The 13,161-nt window shown below is 41.3% G+C and overlaps 2 protein-coding genes across 6 annotated transcripts; one reads left to right on the top strand and one right to left on the bottom strand.

The window, feature by feature from the left end:
• Positions 1–2,523: 2,523 nt before the first annotated feature.
• On the bottom strand, positions 2,524–10,928 carry TDG (thymine DNA glycosylase; the record flags this gene model as incomplete). 5 transcript variants are annotated; one of them, XM_083859377.1, is made up of 10 exons in its annotated part: positions 2,524–2,676; positions 2,769–2,897; positions 3,186–3,357; positions 4,853–4,947; positions 5,026–5,108; positions 5,188–5,323; positions 5,908–5,977; positions 6,459–6,688; positions 7,469–7,617; positions 10,796–10,863. In XM_083859377.1, the coding sequence occupies 9 exons, from the start codon at positions 7,560–7,562 to the stop codon at positions 2,540–2,542; spliced, it is 1,146 nt and encodes a 381-aa protein (XP_083715503.1). In that variant the 3' UTR covers positions 2,524–2,539. The 5 variants fall into 5 exon arrangements, with proteins under 5 accessions (XP_083715503.1, XP_083715504.1, XP_083715501.1 ...); XM_083859378.1 differs by having other exon boundaries at positions 7,469–7,562; positions 10,796–10,859; XM_083859375.1 differs by lacking the exon at positions 10,796–10,863 and adding an exon at positions 10,558–10,637.
• On the top strand, positions 10,925–12,929 carry UQCC6 (ubiquinol-cytochrome c reductase complex assembly factor 6). The gene is made up of 2 exons (XM_083859384.1): positions 10,925–11,034; positions 12,656–12,929. Exons 1-2 carry the CDS (start codon positions 10,927–10,929, stop codon positions 12,749–12,751), a joined length of 204 nt encoding a protein of 67 aa, XP_083715510.1. The 5' UTR covers positions 10,925–10,926; the 3' UTR covers positions 12,752–12,929.
• Positions 12,930–13,161: the final 232 nt, after the last annotated feature.

Raw genomic sequence — 13,161 nt, 5'->3', positions numbered from 1 at the left:
ACAGCAAAATGTAGTGTATGGGATGCATTTAATAGTTTGAGATGCAACATGTTGTATGATTGATTTTAGAAAATTAAGTATTTGTTAAAAATATGAATGACTGACCATTACTTTTGTGTGCTTATGGCAGGAGAGGGAGGCTGGGGTGACCACAGTACATGGTCCAGATTAATTTGACTTTCACGTAAGGTGAGGAAACAGGATTACTTGACAATGAAGTATTTTCACAAACACAGAGGTGAAATTTAGTGCCAGATAGTGTGCTTTCATTTAAGGTCTTTCTAAGTAAGATTCCAATGTCTTCTGGTAGAAAAATCTACACAGGAGATAGCTGCAGTGTTATGTACAAGAAATGTTTAGTTATCTAGCCCACATTAAACAGCCTGAATTGAAAACCTGGGGACATGTTACTGAGTTCTGTTGTGTGGTGACTCTGTTTTGTGGCATTTCTGTGCATGACACAGCCTGTAGTACATTTAGCAAGATGCAAAAGCACATTCCAATACACTACACTACAATTCCTGATTTTATTGTGAAACATTGATAGATTTAAGACAGATTATGAACTTTTGTATCACTGTAACAAAAAGAGCACCCCTTTTGAGGGAGGACTATGAATTGCAGTATTTTGTGCAATGGTCATTGTACACTCAACTGTATTTTATACCCAGATTACCAAGTGGATGATTCCATCAAGGAAGAGACCTTTCCCTTCCACTCAAACAGGATAGCCTTTCAGGAGTTACATCCTATTGTGCTACATACTCAGCAGTGCTAATTTCATGCTTCTACTTTTGTTGAATTGTAACAAATCCCTGATGCAAGACACTTTGAGCACCTGCAGGAAAACATCCACGTAAACAGCAATACATGATACAGTACACTTTAAATAACAGACAAGACAAGTCCTATACCTTTCTGAAAATACGTGGAACAGATTTATGCTGCAGCTAATAAACACAATCAGAATCAGAATGCACACTCACTTAAGATTCTCAGAATTAAGCCACATAAGTTGGGAAGAAACTGTAAACATCATGCCTGCCTCACAACAACGTGACAGTGTGTGATGCCTGTTAGAGGTGTTACAGCAGGATTAGAACCTACACCAACCAGTTACAATTGAAAACTGTCACTAGCTGTGAAGAGAGGATAAATCACACTGGTACAGGAATCTCTGACCAGCATGGAGTGTGGAGATACTGTTTGTATCTGTTTTCAAGTATGTGAAGCACCATCATAAGATCATCAAAACTTCAGTGTTTTGATCAGCTTATTGCTTTTACTTCATCTTTTCCTCACATGATAAAAGAGAGAAAGAAGATGAGAGTTAGGCACCAGGATGGAATCTCATTTTATCTCTCAGTCACTAATATTGGCTAAAAATGTGTATAATTTAGGCAAGTTCCTCAGAAGAGAGTTATAATTTCTACGGACAACCTATTATGCATGGAACAGCTGTCCCTGTATTCAATTCAGTGTTTCTAACTTTTAAATGGAATAAAGGGAACACCCTCTAGGGCCCTACAGATTGAAGAGAATTTAATGTTAAAAACTGCTAAATTGCAAATCTATTTCACCCTGTGCTAATTGTACATGATGTAAATAACATACCTGTACATGACTTTCAAAGAGAATGCAGTCTTTAAATTCTCTGTCATGTTCAAAGGGGTTATCTCCTGCTAAAGGTCAGGTGAAGGGACTAACTTCATGGAAATGGAATTTTAATGCCACAGAACTCAAGAACTACCACTGCTGTTTGTTTTTGCTTTTTTAAAAAGGAATTCCAGTTCCTTACATTGGAATTTAAGGGGGAAGGAGATGGAGTGGTAGGGAAACCTTATCCTAAGACAGCTCAGCTAGAATATTTAGGCCCTGTCCTCTGTGACACAAATTTTCCACCCCAGCGTTGTGACTTGAGATGATGTCTTCACTCCCTTCATCCTACATATACTCCACTCACTGAACAGACAGAGCTCTCTCATCCCACCCAGAAGACAGCACTCACAGCTGTGGAACACAACTTCCTACACTTTTTAAGAAGGTTAAAGGCAAGCTTAAAAAGCACAATTTTCTTACCTGTGCATGATTAAAAACACCACTTCACACAAGATGAGGATACACTTTCAATTTTCTCCTCTGAATATAAAAGTATTATGAGATATCCAAATTTTGAGGCATCAGTAAGAAGTATACTGCTGCTGTTCCTACCATGTTACCATTTAAGGAATAAAATTAAAGGCCCAAAGAAATCTTCACAAATGAGAAAGCAATTTGTCAAAAACTGCAAAAAAATGGTATACATTAAATATAAAACTCACATACAAAAAAAGGGCTAACTTTTTTTAAAAAGTTTGGACAGTTCCTTAAAATTATCTAGTTCATTGATTTAGCCTACCACACACTTAGTTTGGACTATAATAAAATAACTAGGGGAGATAAAATACTATTCAGATGCTTCAGTTGGAGAACCAAGATACCAATCTTGATCACTGCATTAAAACTGCAGCAGGTGTGCATAGCTGAGAAGGAACAGCTCCTACACGCTGCTTCCCTCCTCTTCCCGTGTCATGCCAGCATTGAACTCTGGAATCTGGTCTGCGAAGGACTGTGTCATCCACTGTCCATTAGGAACTTCCCCAAAGGATGACCCTTTGCAGTACTGTGCATTACTTCCTGTGAACAAACAAAAATCACACCATTTTTAAAAGCAGTTGACACCACAGGCTCTTTGTTCACCAGCAGACTGATTGCCCCAGACACTTTACCAGTTCCATTTGAAGACAAGCTGCACTGGTCAGTGTCGTACAGTGCATGGTCACAGTAAGCTCCTCCATATGCTGCTTCATAGCCTGGGTCATACTTTTCTTCTTTGACAGCCATCTTTTTAGCATCCTCTGCAGAAACAGAATAACCCAAGCATTAATATTTAGAATAAAAATTATCAAAGAGCACTTTTATCAGATAACATTTGAAAAATGGCCACAAACTCTACAAGATAATGCCCGCTCCCCTGAGATAATTTAGGCTGTACAAAAGAGAATGGAATCTGTAATTCTATACCACACAGTGTAGAGAATCACATCTCCCTTGCCCCCATTAAATTCTTTATTTCTTTCTGCTTGGGAAACTGCTAGTATTGTACACTACATTTTATTGAAGTGTTAACAAAATATCAACAATACCTTGTGCAAGTTGCAAGTCAAATGTGTACTGCACCTCCTGGACCTCAGTGTTGGGTGCAATGCCTTTCAGTTGGTCCCTTAAGTCTTTCAGCTTAATGTAGTAATGAACTTTATCTTGTGCCCGAGGAAACTGAGCACATCTTGCACTGGATGATGGCATAACATAGCAGAGCTTGAGACAAAGAGCAAGAAAAACAGCATTACTGATCCCTATGAGCTATGAGTTCATAGTGCATTCAAAACAACTTAACAGTTCAGCTCACTGTTTTAACCACTTGTACAAACTTCAACTAATGCCACAGGTGATTGTGGAAGGGGCTAAAATGAGTTTTCATTTTTCTTGGCCAGCCATATGTCTTGCCCTGAGTACAGGGGCTGATTACCAGCTGCTAAGTGAGCACAATTTTCACCAGTTATTTATGTGCTGCAGGAGAAGCAGTACCCATGTGTGTTACAAGAGACCATAGCACACTTCAGAACTCCCTGAACAAGCAGCACTCTGAGCCAGGGCATAGAGGAGTACATGACAGCATGAAAAGAGCCCAAACCAGTAAGGGAGGCAGCACGGGTTAATTAGCCTGGCTTCTTGACCAAGTGCATCTGCATGGGATATGCCAGGCTGTGAAATTGTTAGTGTGGTTGGAGCTAGCTTAAGTGTTTCCATCTCTGCCAACAGCCCTAATGAAAGATATCAAGTTAGTTCAAGAAAAACAAACTGTATTCAATACTTCTATTACCATGCAGTCTTTATGAACAAGTACCAGTAAAGGGGATTATTCATCCTTCTTACAAATACATCTACTGCAGAAATCTTTAAGAGCTACTTAAGAAGCAAGCACTTTATCCAAAGATTCTTCTGTTGCTCTAATGGCAACACTTCCACCTTTAGAGAAAGACAGCTGAAACTTGCAGCACTAGTAATTGAGGATAGAAATAAGAAGAAAAACAATCCAAACTTTTGAACTGACAAGGTAATGAAGCTTGCTACCTTGGAAGTAGCGTAATTGCCTTTCCTTTAACTTGTTTATAAGAACACATTAAACAAACCAATTTCTAATGATATGTAGCTGGTCTCTTAAGATATTTTCCAGCACTAGAGGTCTGTGACTAATGCACTCTTCATCAAATTGCTTGTTTTATCTTGAGCATCCAATTTAACTTCAAACTGCCAATCAGCTTAAGGAGACTCAGTCTGACAGATGCACTTGGGCATGCCCAGATTCTGCAATGAAGAAGGGCTGCATGCAGTGGCACAAGGATGGACTTGCTGTTCTTTCTCCCCCACTGTGGCACTGCATGGTCATGGTCAATATCAAAATCCAGTAACACAAATACCCAGGGAATTGGACACAGGGAATCAGATGAAAAATATCGTAAAAGCAGGCACGTGTTACTTGGATTTTAAGTGGTCCTCAGAGAATGCACCAACCTACTAACCATAACATACCATTTCTCAAATGAAGTCAGCAAGTCTGAAGAAGCTGCATTAAGGATGTGTCAAAAACTGCACTACTCCCCTTTCTTTATCTAAGTAAAAACCTTTCACATCTCTTGTACTTCGGTCAAACTGGTGGTATCCTAATTGGGTGCGAGGCCTAAGATTTCATTAGTTTTTTAATAATCAAAATGGAGTGCCCTAGTTTTGTTTCTCAGTCTCAATTACTTACAGTTTCTGTATCTGGCACTTTGTGTGGCTGCAGCCCAAATTCCAAGTTCTTAACTTTAATTCCAAAAATTTCTTTACTAAAAATTTCATAAATACCTAAAATGAAAATATAGGGTAAGTGGAAAAAAAAAGCTACTGACAGAAAAAAATTCATTTAAAGGGAAAAGTTCTCACATTTTCCATTAAAAGCTGCTATACGAGGTTTATACTTTTGTAGCTTCTGCATCAGAATTCTCCCTCCTTCCCGAAACTCTTTGCTAAAACACAAAGTACTCAAAATTATAATCACAACAATTAATTCATTAACAAGCCAGATATTTCCCTTTGTTGTCTTACCTGGAGAGGTCTTTACTTCCAGGTGTTGTCCTTTCAACCATGTTTGTAAATCCAATCCCATATTTATGTGGCAAGGTGTGGTCATCCATGTGGTTCAGCTGTTCATTACTTAGACCAGACATGAACAGACACTTCCCTGTTAAGCAGGAAAACATATATGCATTTGCCTTTTTCCAAGGAAAAGAAAACAGAACAAAAAATCCCACTCGACCATTGGAATACTGGAATGTTAAATGAAGAATCTATTTTAACAAAGTATCAGTTAATTTGGGAAGACTACTGCTCTATCCAGAAAGGTTTAAAATGGCCAATATTGCTTTACCTCCTCTAAGAGGGCAGAAAGGCCCTAGTGAACAGGAATTCCTCATCATGATCCTGCAAACCAGTCTTTTATTTTAAAAGCTCAGCACAGAGCTTTAGATTCTGTGATTCACTTAAGCAGTGATCAATATGGATTTGGGGGGAAAGAATGTGGCAAATACAATGTGTCAGCTTTCTTTGACGATCTTGCCATTGCTTCTCCTTGCACTGGGCCTCTCTGACAGAACCCGCTGTCTTGAAGTCGTATTTAGCATATAAAAATCCCTCTCTGAAGAAGAAAACAACCCAACAAACCAAAACCCAGGAGAAAACAAAAAACCAAACTAGTTTAATTAAAATGCCACAAATCCTAACAAAGTTCTGCATATGCTAAAAGAAGAAAGAAAACCAAAAACGTACAAAAGTGATTTCCAGGTCCTGGGTAATGATGTCCTTTGTAAGCTGCCATCAGGCCAGGGTTTATGCCAATCTACAAAGATACCAGTCCATTTTAACAATGACAATATGGCTTGATAGTCAAGAATTTAAACAGGTTACAGTAAGGATGTCTATTCTCTCTAAGTTACTGTTAATAAACAAAAATGTACTAATGGCACCTTCCATCATTATTTAAAAAAAAATGGCAATTTTGCAGCAGTGCCTCATTTAAATGTGCAAGGTCAAAAGAGCAGCTCAGAGGGTGCAGAGCTTCCAGGAAATAAAGCACTGAGATATATGCTCTCATGAATCTGCACTAAATATGAGCCTTAGGTTTCTCAGAAATTAGGACTAAGTTACTATGGCTTCAACAGAAAATGCAAAGCAGCTCTACACACAGGAAATAGTTTATGTACTGTATCTTGCAAGATCTTGCCATATAAGCAATACAGATGAGTAATCAGAAAGAATGTAAATCATAACAAATAAATACAAGACTTTTCTACCTAATCTTTTAACTCTGAGTTACTCACTATCACAATGTCCAGATCAAAGGTCAAAATATCAGGCAAAGTCTTGGTCAGAAGTTCAGCTTCAGATACACCATTAAACCGGTCCACTTTTCTTTTGACTTTAAAAGTATCTGTGATCTTTTCTTGTTTGCCTTTTGACTTGGTGGGTTTTTCTTTTTTAGCAGCAGGTTTTTTGGGTTGCTTTGGCTCAGTTGCTTTGGCTTTTCTTTTCCTTCCCCCTTTTTTAACTTCTGAAACATATAACAAATATTCTTTTTGTACATTTCCAGTGTTGCAGGGAGGATATTCAAATAGATTCAGTTAAATGTATAGACGCAGAGAGAAATCGAAGAGGTAAATTTACCTTCAAAATTCATTAATTTAAACAACACATCTGAAGCTTCCTCATCTTCTGGCTATTAAAGTTTTAGCGATTCAGACAGCACAGGCACTGGCCATCACATGACCACCCAGAGATTGCCCTCTTTCTCTATGTTCATTAATAATGTTGAGCTGTAGAACAGTTTCACTTCCCAACAGTTTGTATTTCTTTAAATAAGCCACACTAAACAATTCTTAGTAGCCAATTCCCTACCTGTGATTACTACAGCAAACTAAGCAACCATTCAAACAAAAATATTTTAAATAAACAGTACTGTACTGTACTTCTCTGGCAGAAAGTTAAAAAATCAGGTATTTTGAAGCCAGGACCTTAAAAAACCTTCTCTAACACAATATTATAACGCATGACTTCAGCTAAAATAATCCATTTACCTATTGAAAAAAATCTGCTTTTCTTGGAACAAGATAATCGTGTGAGACTGAACAATGTGCATATGTTCACGAGTTTACCTCCAGTCTTTTTAATTCTCTGTAAGAACACATTTCTTACAGAATACAACTAATGAATACTTCTGCAGTGAGCATCAAGAAAAGTAAATCCAAGAGGTCCAAGGAAGCAATTTAAGAGCAATGCTTTTCCCAATCAATCACTTTCACTTCAGCTCACTAGCACAGCCCAGTCAAGCTACCTTTTGGAGGCTCCTGAGCAACGTTTGGCTCTGGAATGCCCTCTAGAGTCGGCTGCTCAGTCATCATTTCCACGTTGGGCACTGCAGTCGTCATCTGATGAAACGGAAACGAGTAAAACGCCTGAGCTTGCCGAAGATACGTGTAGTATCTTAGAGAGAGCGAAACAATTCATCAACAATTTAAAAACTTACTGATATACCAAAGATAAGGTAAACATCAAACTATCAAGACTGGCATGTACTGTGCTTACATTCTCTGATGACTGTTAACAAGGCACTAAATTATCCACACCTTGAAGCAGTCTAGCTGCTTAGCTGATGTCAGTTAACCCCTACATTAACAGCACAGTTCTGTTGTGATTGCTATGATGTGGAATCAACATAGCATTTGTAAAGGAAGAGTAGAGCTTTTCTCTCTCCTTTTTTTTTTTTTTTTTTTTGTAAAAACACTGTACCACACATTTCCAAAGCAAACTCTATTAAACAAATCAACAATTTACAATGCATGTTGAGCTAAAGCTCTCTGGACTTCCACAAGTTTCCCAAATTTTAGATCATTTGTATGTGCTGTCAGTTGCTTGATCTGGTAAGATACAGAATGGATGAATCATTCAACAGTAAGTGCATTAAGAATACACACAGCATTTGTTACTATGCAGATTATTAAATAGCTTTAACAAATTGTGGGGGAGATGTTGTCCTGTTATCACACACTGCATCCCAACACAAGTATTGCAGTTATTCTACACGGAAGTGTTCACACACACAGAGATCCTTCCAGTCTCCTTCTGTGCATAAAAATATTTTTCTATAGACAGCTCTCTCCCTCTGTTGTAATTCTCTAGGGAAATGGTTTCTCCCTCCTGACCCCCTGGACTCCCTGACCACTTAGAGTGACCCTTACTTCCTTCTTTGACCCCATTGGCTATGGTCCAGCTATCTCTCCTCTGAGCTGGGAGGTTATAAATTGTCTCCCCTTCCTTTGTACTACCTCTTTCCCCCCTGGAAACTCGAAGAACAGACGCCTGGGACGAAGGTCCCGGGGAAAGGTTCTCTTCTGAGATATCTCACCTCGTCCTTGATACAATTCTCTCCAAATCCTCCTAATAACTGAGCTAGCTAAAGCCGCCGGGAGGAGGGCAGGAGAGGGAATATATCATCCCTCCACACAGTTATTAGTCATATACAGCCCTCACACCCATTTCTGCTTTATTCTGTCACTCCCTTCTACCTACGCAGCCACCTTCTTGTCCATAGCTTCTACTGCCTTACAAAAACATAGAAAAGACTTGGTGAACAGTAGATTTTCAGGAAATAATTTTATCATCTCAGAGCTATAATTAAAAATTCCAAATAATTTTTAGATATAGAGATATTTGTCCAAAAAGGCCAATGGCATCCTGTATTAGCAACAGCGTAGCCAGCAGAATCAGGACAGGGATTGTGTCCCTGGACTTGGCACTGCTGAGGCCACATCTTGAGTGCTGTGCTCAGATTTGGGCCTCTCACTACAGAAAGGTGCTGGAGAGTGTCCGGAGAAGGGCAACAGATCTGGGGAAAGGTCTGGAGCAGCTGAGGGTGTTTACCCCGGAGAAAAGGAAGCTCAGGGGTGACCTTATCACTCTCCAGGAACACCTGAAAAGTGGTTGACGCTGGGTGGGTCTCAAGCAACAAGTGACAAGACAAGGGGAAATGACCTCATGTTGTGCCAGTGGAGGTTTAGACTGGATATTAGGACAAATTTCTTCATAGAAAGGGTTAACTATTGAAATAGACTGCCCAGAGAACTGTCCAAGTCACCACCCTGGAGGTATTTAAAAGATGTTGTAGATGTGTAAATTTATGGACAGGGTTTAGTGGTGGGCTTAGCAGTGCTGGGTTAATGGCTGGATTCAAGGATCTTAAAGGTCTTATCCAACCTAAATTATTCAGATTTTAAATTTCTCAAAAGAAGGGACCATCCCCTATTACATATTGGGTTTTCAAGAAACCCACTGTAAATCAGCCTTATGTAAGACTAACTCACAGTCTTGTGATCAAGCCACTAATTTTAACCCAATTATCTATCCTGAAACAAGGAGAATAAATACGAACATAGGTCTGTCAGATTCCCAGGGAATCTGGGAATATATCTAACAAAGATATAGGAAATTTTCTGAGTATAGGGAATACCTTAAACCTGCTGCTGGAAGAGTTCTCTTTTATATAAAACACTTGTGCAAGTAATGCACCAAACAAAACTGATTTTCAGATTTGGATTGAGAAACACATGAGAAACTGAGATGTGCAGAATCCAGTTCACAATGTAATAAAAGCATAATCATACAGACAGAACAGAGTGAGTAAGAAAAAATGTGAAAGCATCTAACCTAAGACCAGATAACTTTTTGCAATAAAAACGTTCTTATTTTACACGTATATAAAATCTTCTTCTAGTAAAGGGAATAAAATTCCCTTTGAACAGAGAAAAAATTTGCACTACAAACAAGTCCTCTAACCACTTGCTAACGAGAGTGAAGTTTTACCCCCACCTAAGTTTCTCATATATTTTAGGCCAGATCTCTTGCATGGGTTCAGAAATACTTTTTTTGGGGTTGTTTTTGGTTATCGATATATATATTATAGAACATTTAAATAAGTACTTTCAGTATCACGAGGAAAGGTAGTGAAAAGGTAGTGATTTGTTCCTCTCCCCTCCCCCTTCCCTTCAGTTCATGATGTTTTCCTTCCCCCTCCTCCCCCCACCGCTCTTCCGTTCATGCTAAAAACAAAGGGGCAAAAAAGAAAAAGATAAAGGAAACGATATGTTCACTGGAACAAAACCAGGTGTTAAGTAATTTTCAAATCCCCCTCGGGACAGAGACACGATCGCGCCCCACGGTGCCCAAGGCCGCCGCGCTCCCTCAGCCGCGGGCCCGGGATCCTCAGAGCCCCGGGATCGCCTTCCCTCTTTGTGCCCAGGGGAAGAGGAGGGATGCGGGCGCCACAGCCCGGCCCCGGCTCCGTCGGCCGTGGGATGCGGGGAAGGAGAAGAACAAGGGGCGATCCCCACCGCGAGGCCCGAGCGCGGTGCGGGCGCCCGCCGGTACCTGCCCAGCTCCGGGCTCTCCATGCCGGGCGCGCCCGCCGGGGCCCTTCCGCCACTGTCGCCGCGCCCGTCGCCGCCGGCCCCCCCTCCCGCGCCCCCCGACCCCCCCGGGAGGCCTCGCTCACGTGACCGCGCCGGCCAATAGGGGCGCAGGGCGGGGCCACGGCCGCCAGGCGCGGGGGGCGTGAGGGGGCGGCCGGGCACCAGGGCCGAGGTGCGGGCGCTGTGTCGCGACTCACCCCGCCTGGCGCGATGCTCCCTGCTGAGGGCTGGCCTCCGCTCCCTCTTCCCTGTTCCCTTCCCTCTCCCGGCGGCGGCGGGGATGACGCACGTCCGGCGCGGTCCGTGCGCAGTGCCCGCCCCCGCAGCCATGCCCGCCGGCGTGCCCTGGCCCACCTACCTGCGGGCGCTGGCGGCCAGCATGTTGGCCATGTTCGTGGGGGCCGAGGTCGTGCACAGGTACTACAGGCCTGACCTTGTAAGTGCTCGGAGGGTATGGGTCGCTGGTAGCGTGTGTACGGGATGGAGGGTCTGCTGGAGAGGTTTTGCCTCGGAAAGGTCTCTGGCCTGGCGGTGGACAGAGATCAGCCTCTAGAGAGGCATTGGCCAGGCCGCCAGGACTTCACTGTGTCCGGTTCTGGGCTCCTCAGTACAAGAACGACAAAGAGCTACTGGAACGGGTCCAGTGTAGGGTCACGAAGATGATGCAGGGTCTGCAGCGTCTTATGGGAGAGACGACTGAGAGGGGATCTCATTAATGATTATGAATACCTCAGAGATGGGTGCCAAGAGGATGGTGCCAGACTTTTCAGTGGTGCCCAGCGGCAGGATGAGCAGCAAAGGCCATAAACTAAACCATGAGAAGTTTCACCTTAATATGAAGAACCCTCTTTCTGTTGAGAGTGGCAGAGCATTGGAACAGGCTGCCCAGGGAGGTCATGGAGTCTTCCTCTCTGGACACATTCCAAACCCACCTGAACGCATTCCTAGGTGATCTGCTCTAGGTGATCCTGCCTGGCAGGGGGCTTGGAATGGATGATCATCAGAGGTCCCTTCCAACTCGAACAATTCCAACAATTCCAAACTCTAATCAATTCTGTGATTCTGTGACTCCTCTGGGGAGTTGCCTTACTCTGGACATAGTACCATGTGTTGAGAAAGGATCTCTGCTGTGGGCAGCCGGGTTTTGAAAAGAGTGTGCAAAAGTGGTGAGAAGGGGCTGTATTAGATTTAAATAGACTTTGTTTTCTCCAGTAACAGAAATGAAGGCCACCAAAAGTCAACATTAGAAATTATGACAGACAAGGCTTTCGAAATTACAGTCACAGAACTAAACTCTGCATGACACCATCCACTAGGGATAATAATGGTTTGGTTTAGCCTCTTGGAGGCCTGACTTGGAAGCTTTTTCTCATGCTTCTGCTCACATATACTTCTTGGGTTTTTTAATTCTCTGGGCTACTTTCAAATGGGAGATAAGTTTTAAAAAATTACCATGCTTGAGCTGTCAGCTCAAAATTTAAGCAATGAGGCTTCAGTCATTGATAGATGTATTAGAATTTATGTGTTTTAGTAGTTTGCTGTAGCCTTCATTACAGGCAAATAGACATTTATTCAGAGTGATCAAATAATCTGTCTCTTAAGTAGCATGAATTTTAAGGTGTAGTTCTTGAAATGTCATGTTATCTGGCACTTTTTATCTCCAGTTTCAGTGCTTAATTTCTTAATCAGGGCAGTAGAAGCAGTGAAACATTTTCTTCTAGCACCAAGAGCACGTGTGGAAACTTCAACTGTGATAGAACATCTCTGCCTAACTCACTTTAATGGCAAAAAGAAACTTTGCTCCTTTAAAACACACTGTCTGTTCTTCCTTTCATCTCGTTTTTTTCTTTTTTTAAATTGTATTTTGCTACTTTAAAATAAGTCAAATTACAAAGAGGTAATAATCCTTAAGCTGTTTTGCATGTAGGAATTCTGCTCAGAAAAGAGGGTGGTAAAATCAGTTTAGCTGTCATGCTCTTCCAAATTAAGCTTGTTTATTGTTTTGGGAGTTTAGTTTTTCCTCTGTCACAACACTGATACCTTTCTGTTTTTAATAGAGCATACCTGAAATACCTCCTAAGCCTGGAGAACTGAGAACAGAACTGTTGGGTCTAAAAGAAAGATCAAGCGAAGTTCAGACTTCACAACAATGACCTGAGTTTATTTTCATTGGGAAAACTAGAAATGACAAAATGTTTATCTAACTGTTAAAGTTGCAGAAATACATATGTGAAATACTATGCTCCTGTAATGGTTTTTGCTTTCATTTAAGCAGAGTTGCAGGCAGCATTAAAAATAAATGTACAGTGAATGCTGTTGGTAAAAGTCGCATCAGTTGTGTGCCAAAATGCTTGTGAGTTCTTAAGTCTGGATTACACTTTAAGTATCCTTCAGAATAAGGTGGCAAACGTTACACATGTCTCACTGACAGGAAATCTGCTTTGGTCCACTGTAAGGCTGGGATCTTACAGCTTGTTCATCTCAGTTAAAATGGGGCAAATATGTACAGATTACACTGAAATCAGATTTGCTTGTACTCCATCTGGCCATCTTCATCTGTCTA

The sequence above is a fragment of the Zosterops lateralis genome (assembly GCF_965231275.1).
Source record: "Zosterops lateralis genome assembly, chromosome: 4".
Taxonomy (NCBI): Eukaryota; Metazoa; Chordata; class Aves; order Passeriformes; family Zosteropidae; genus Zosterops; species Zosterops lateralis.
The sequence above is the reverse complement of the archived record's forward strand: the minus strand, read 5'-3'. Positions and strand labels throughout refer to the sequence as shown.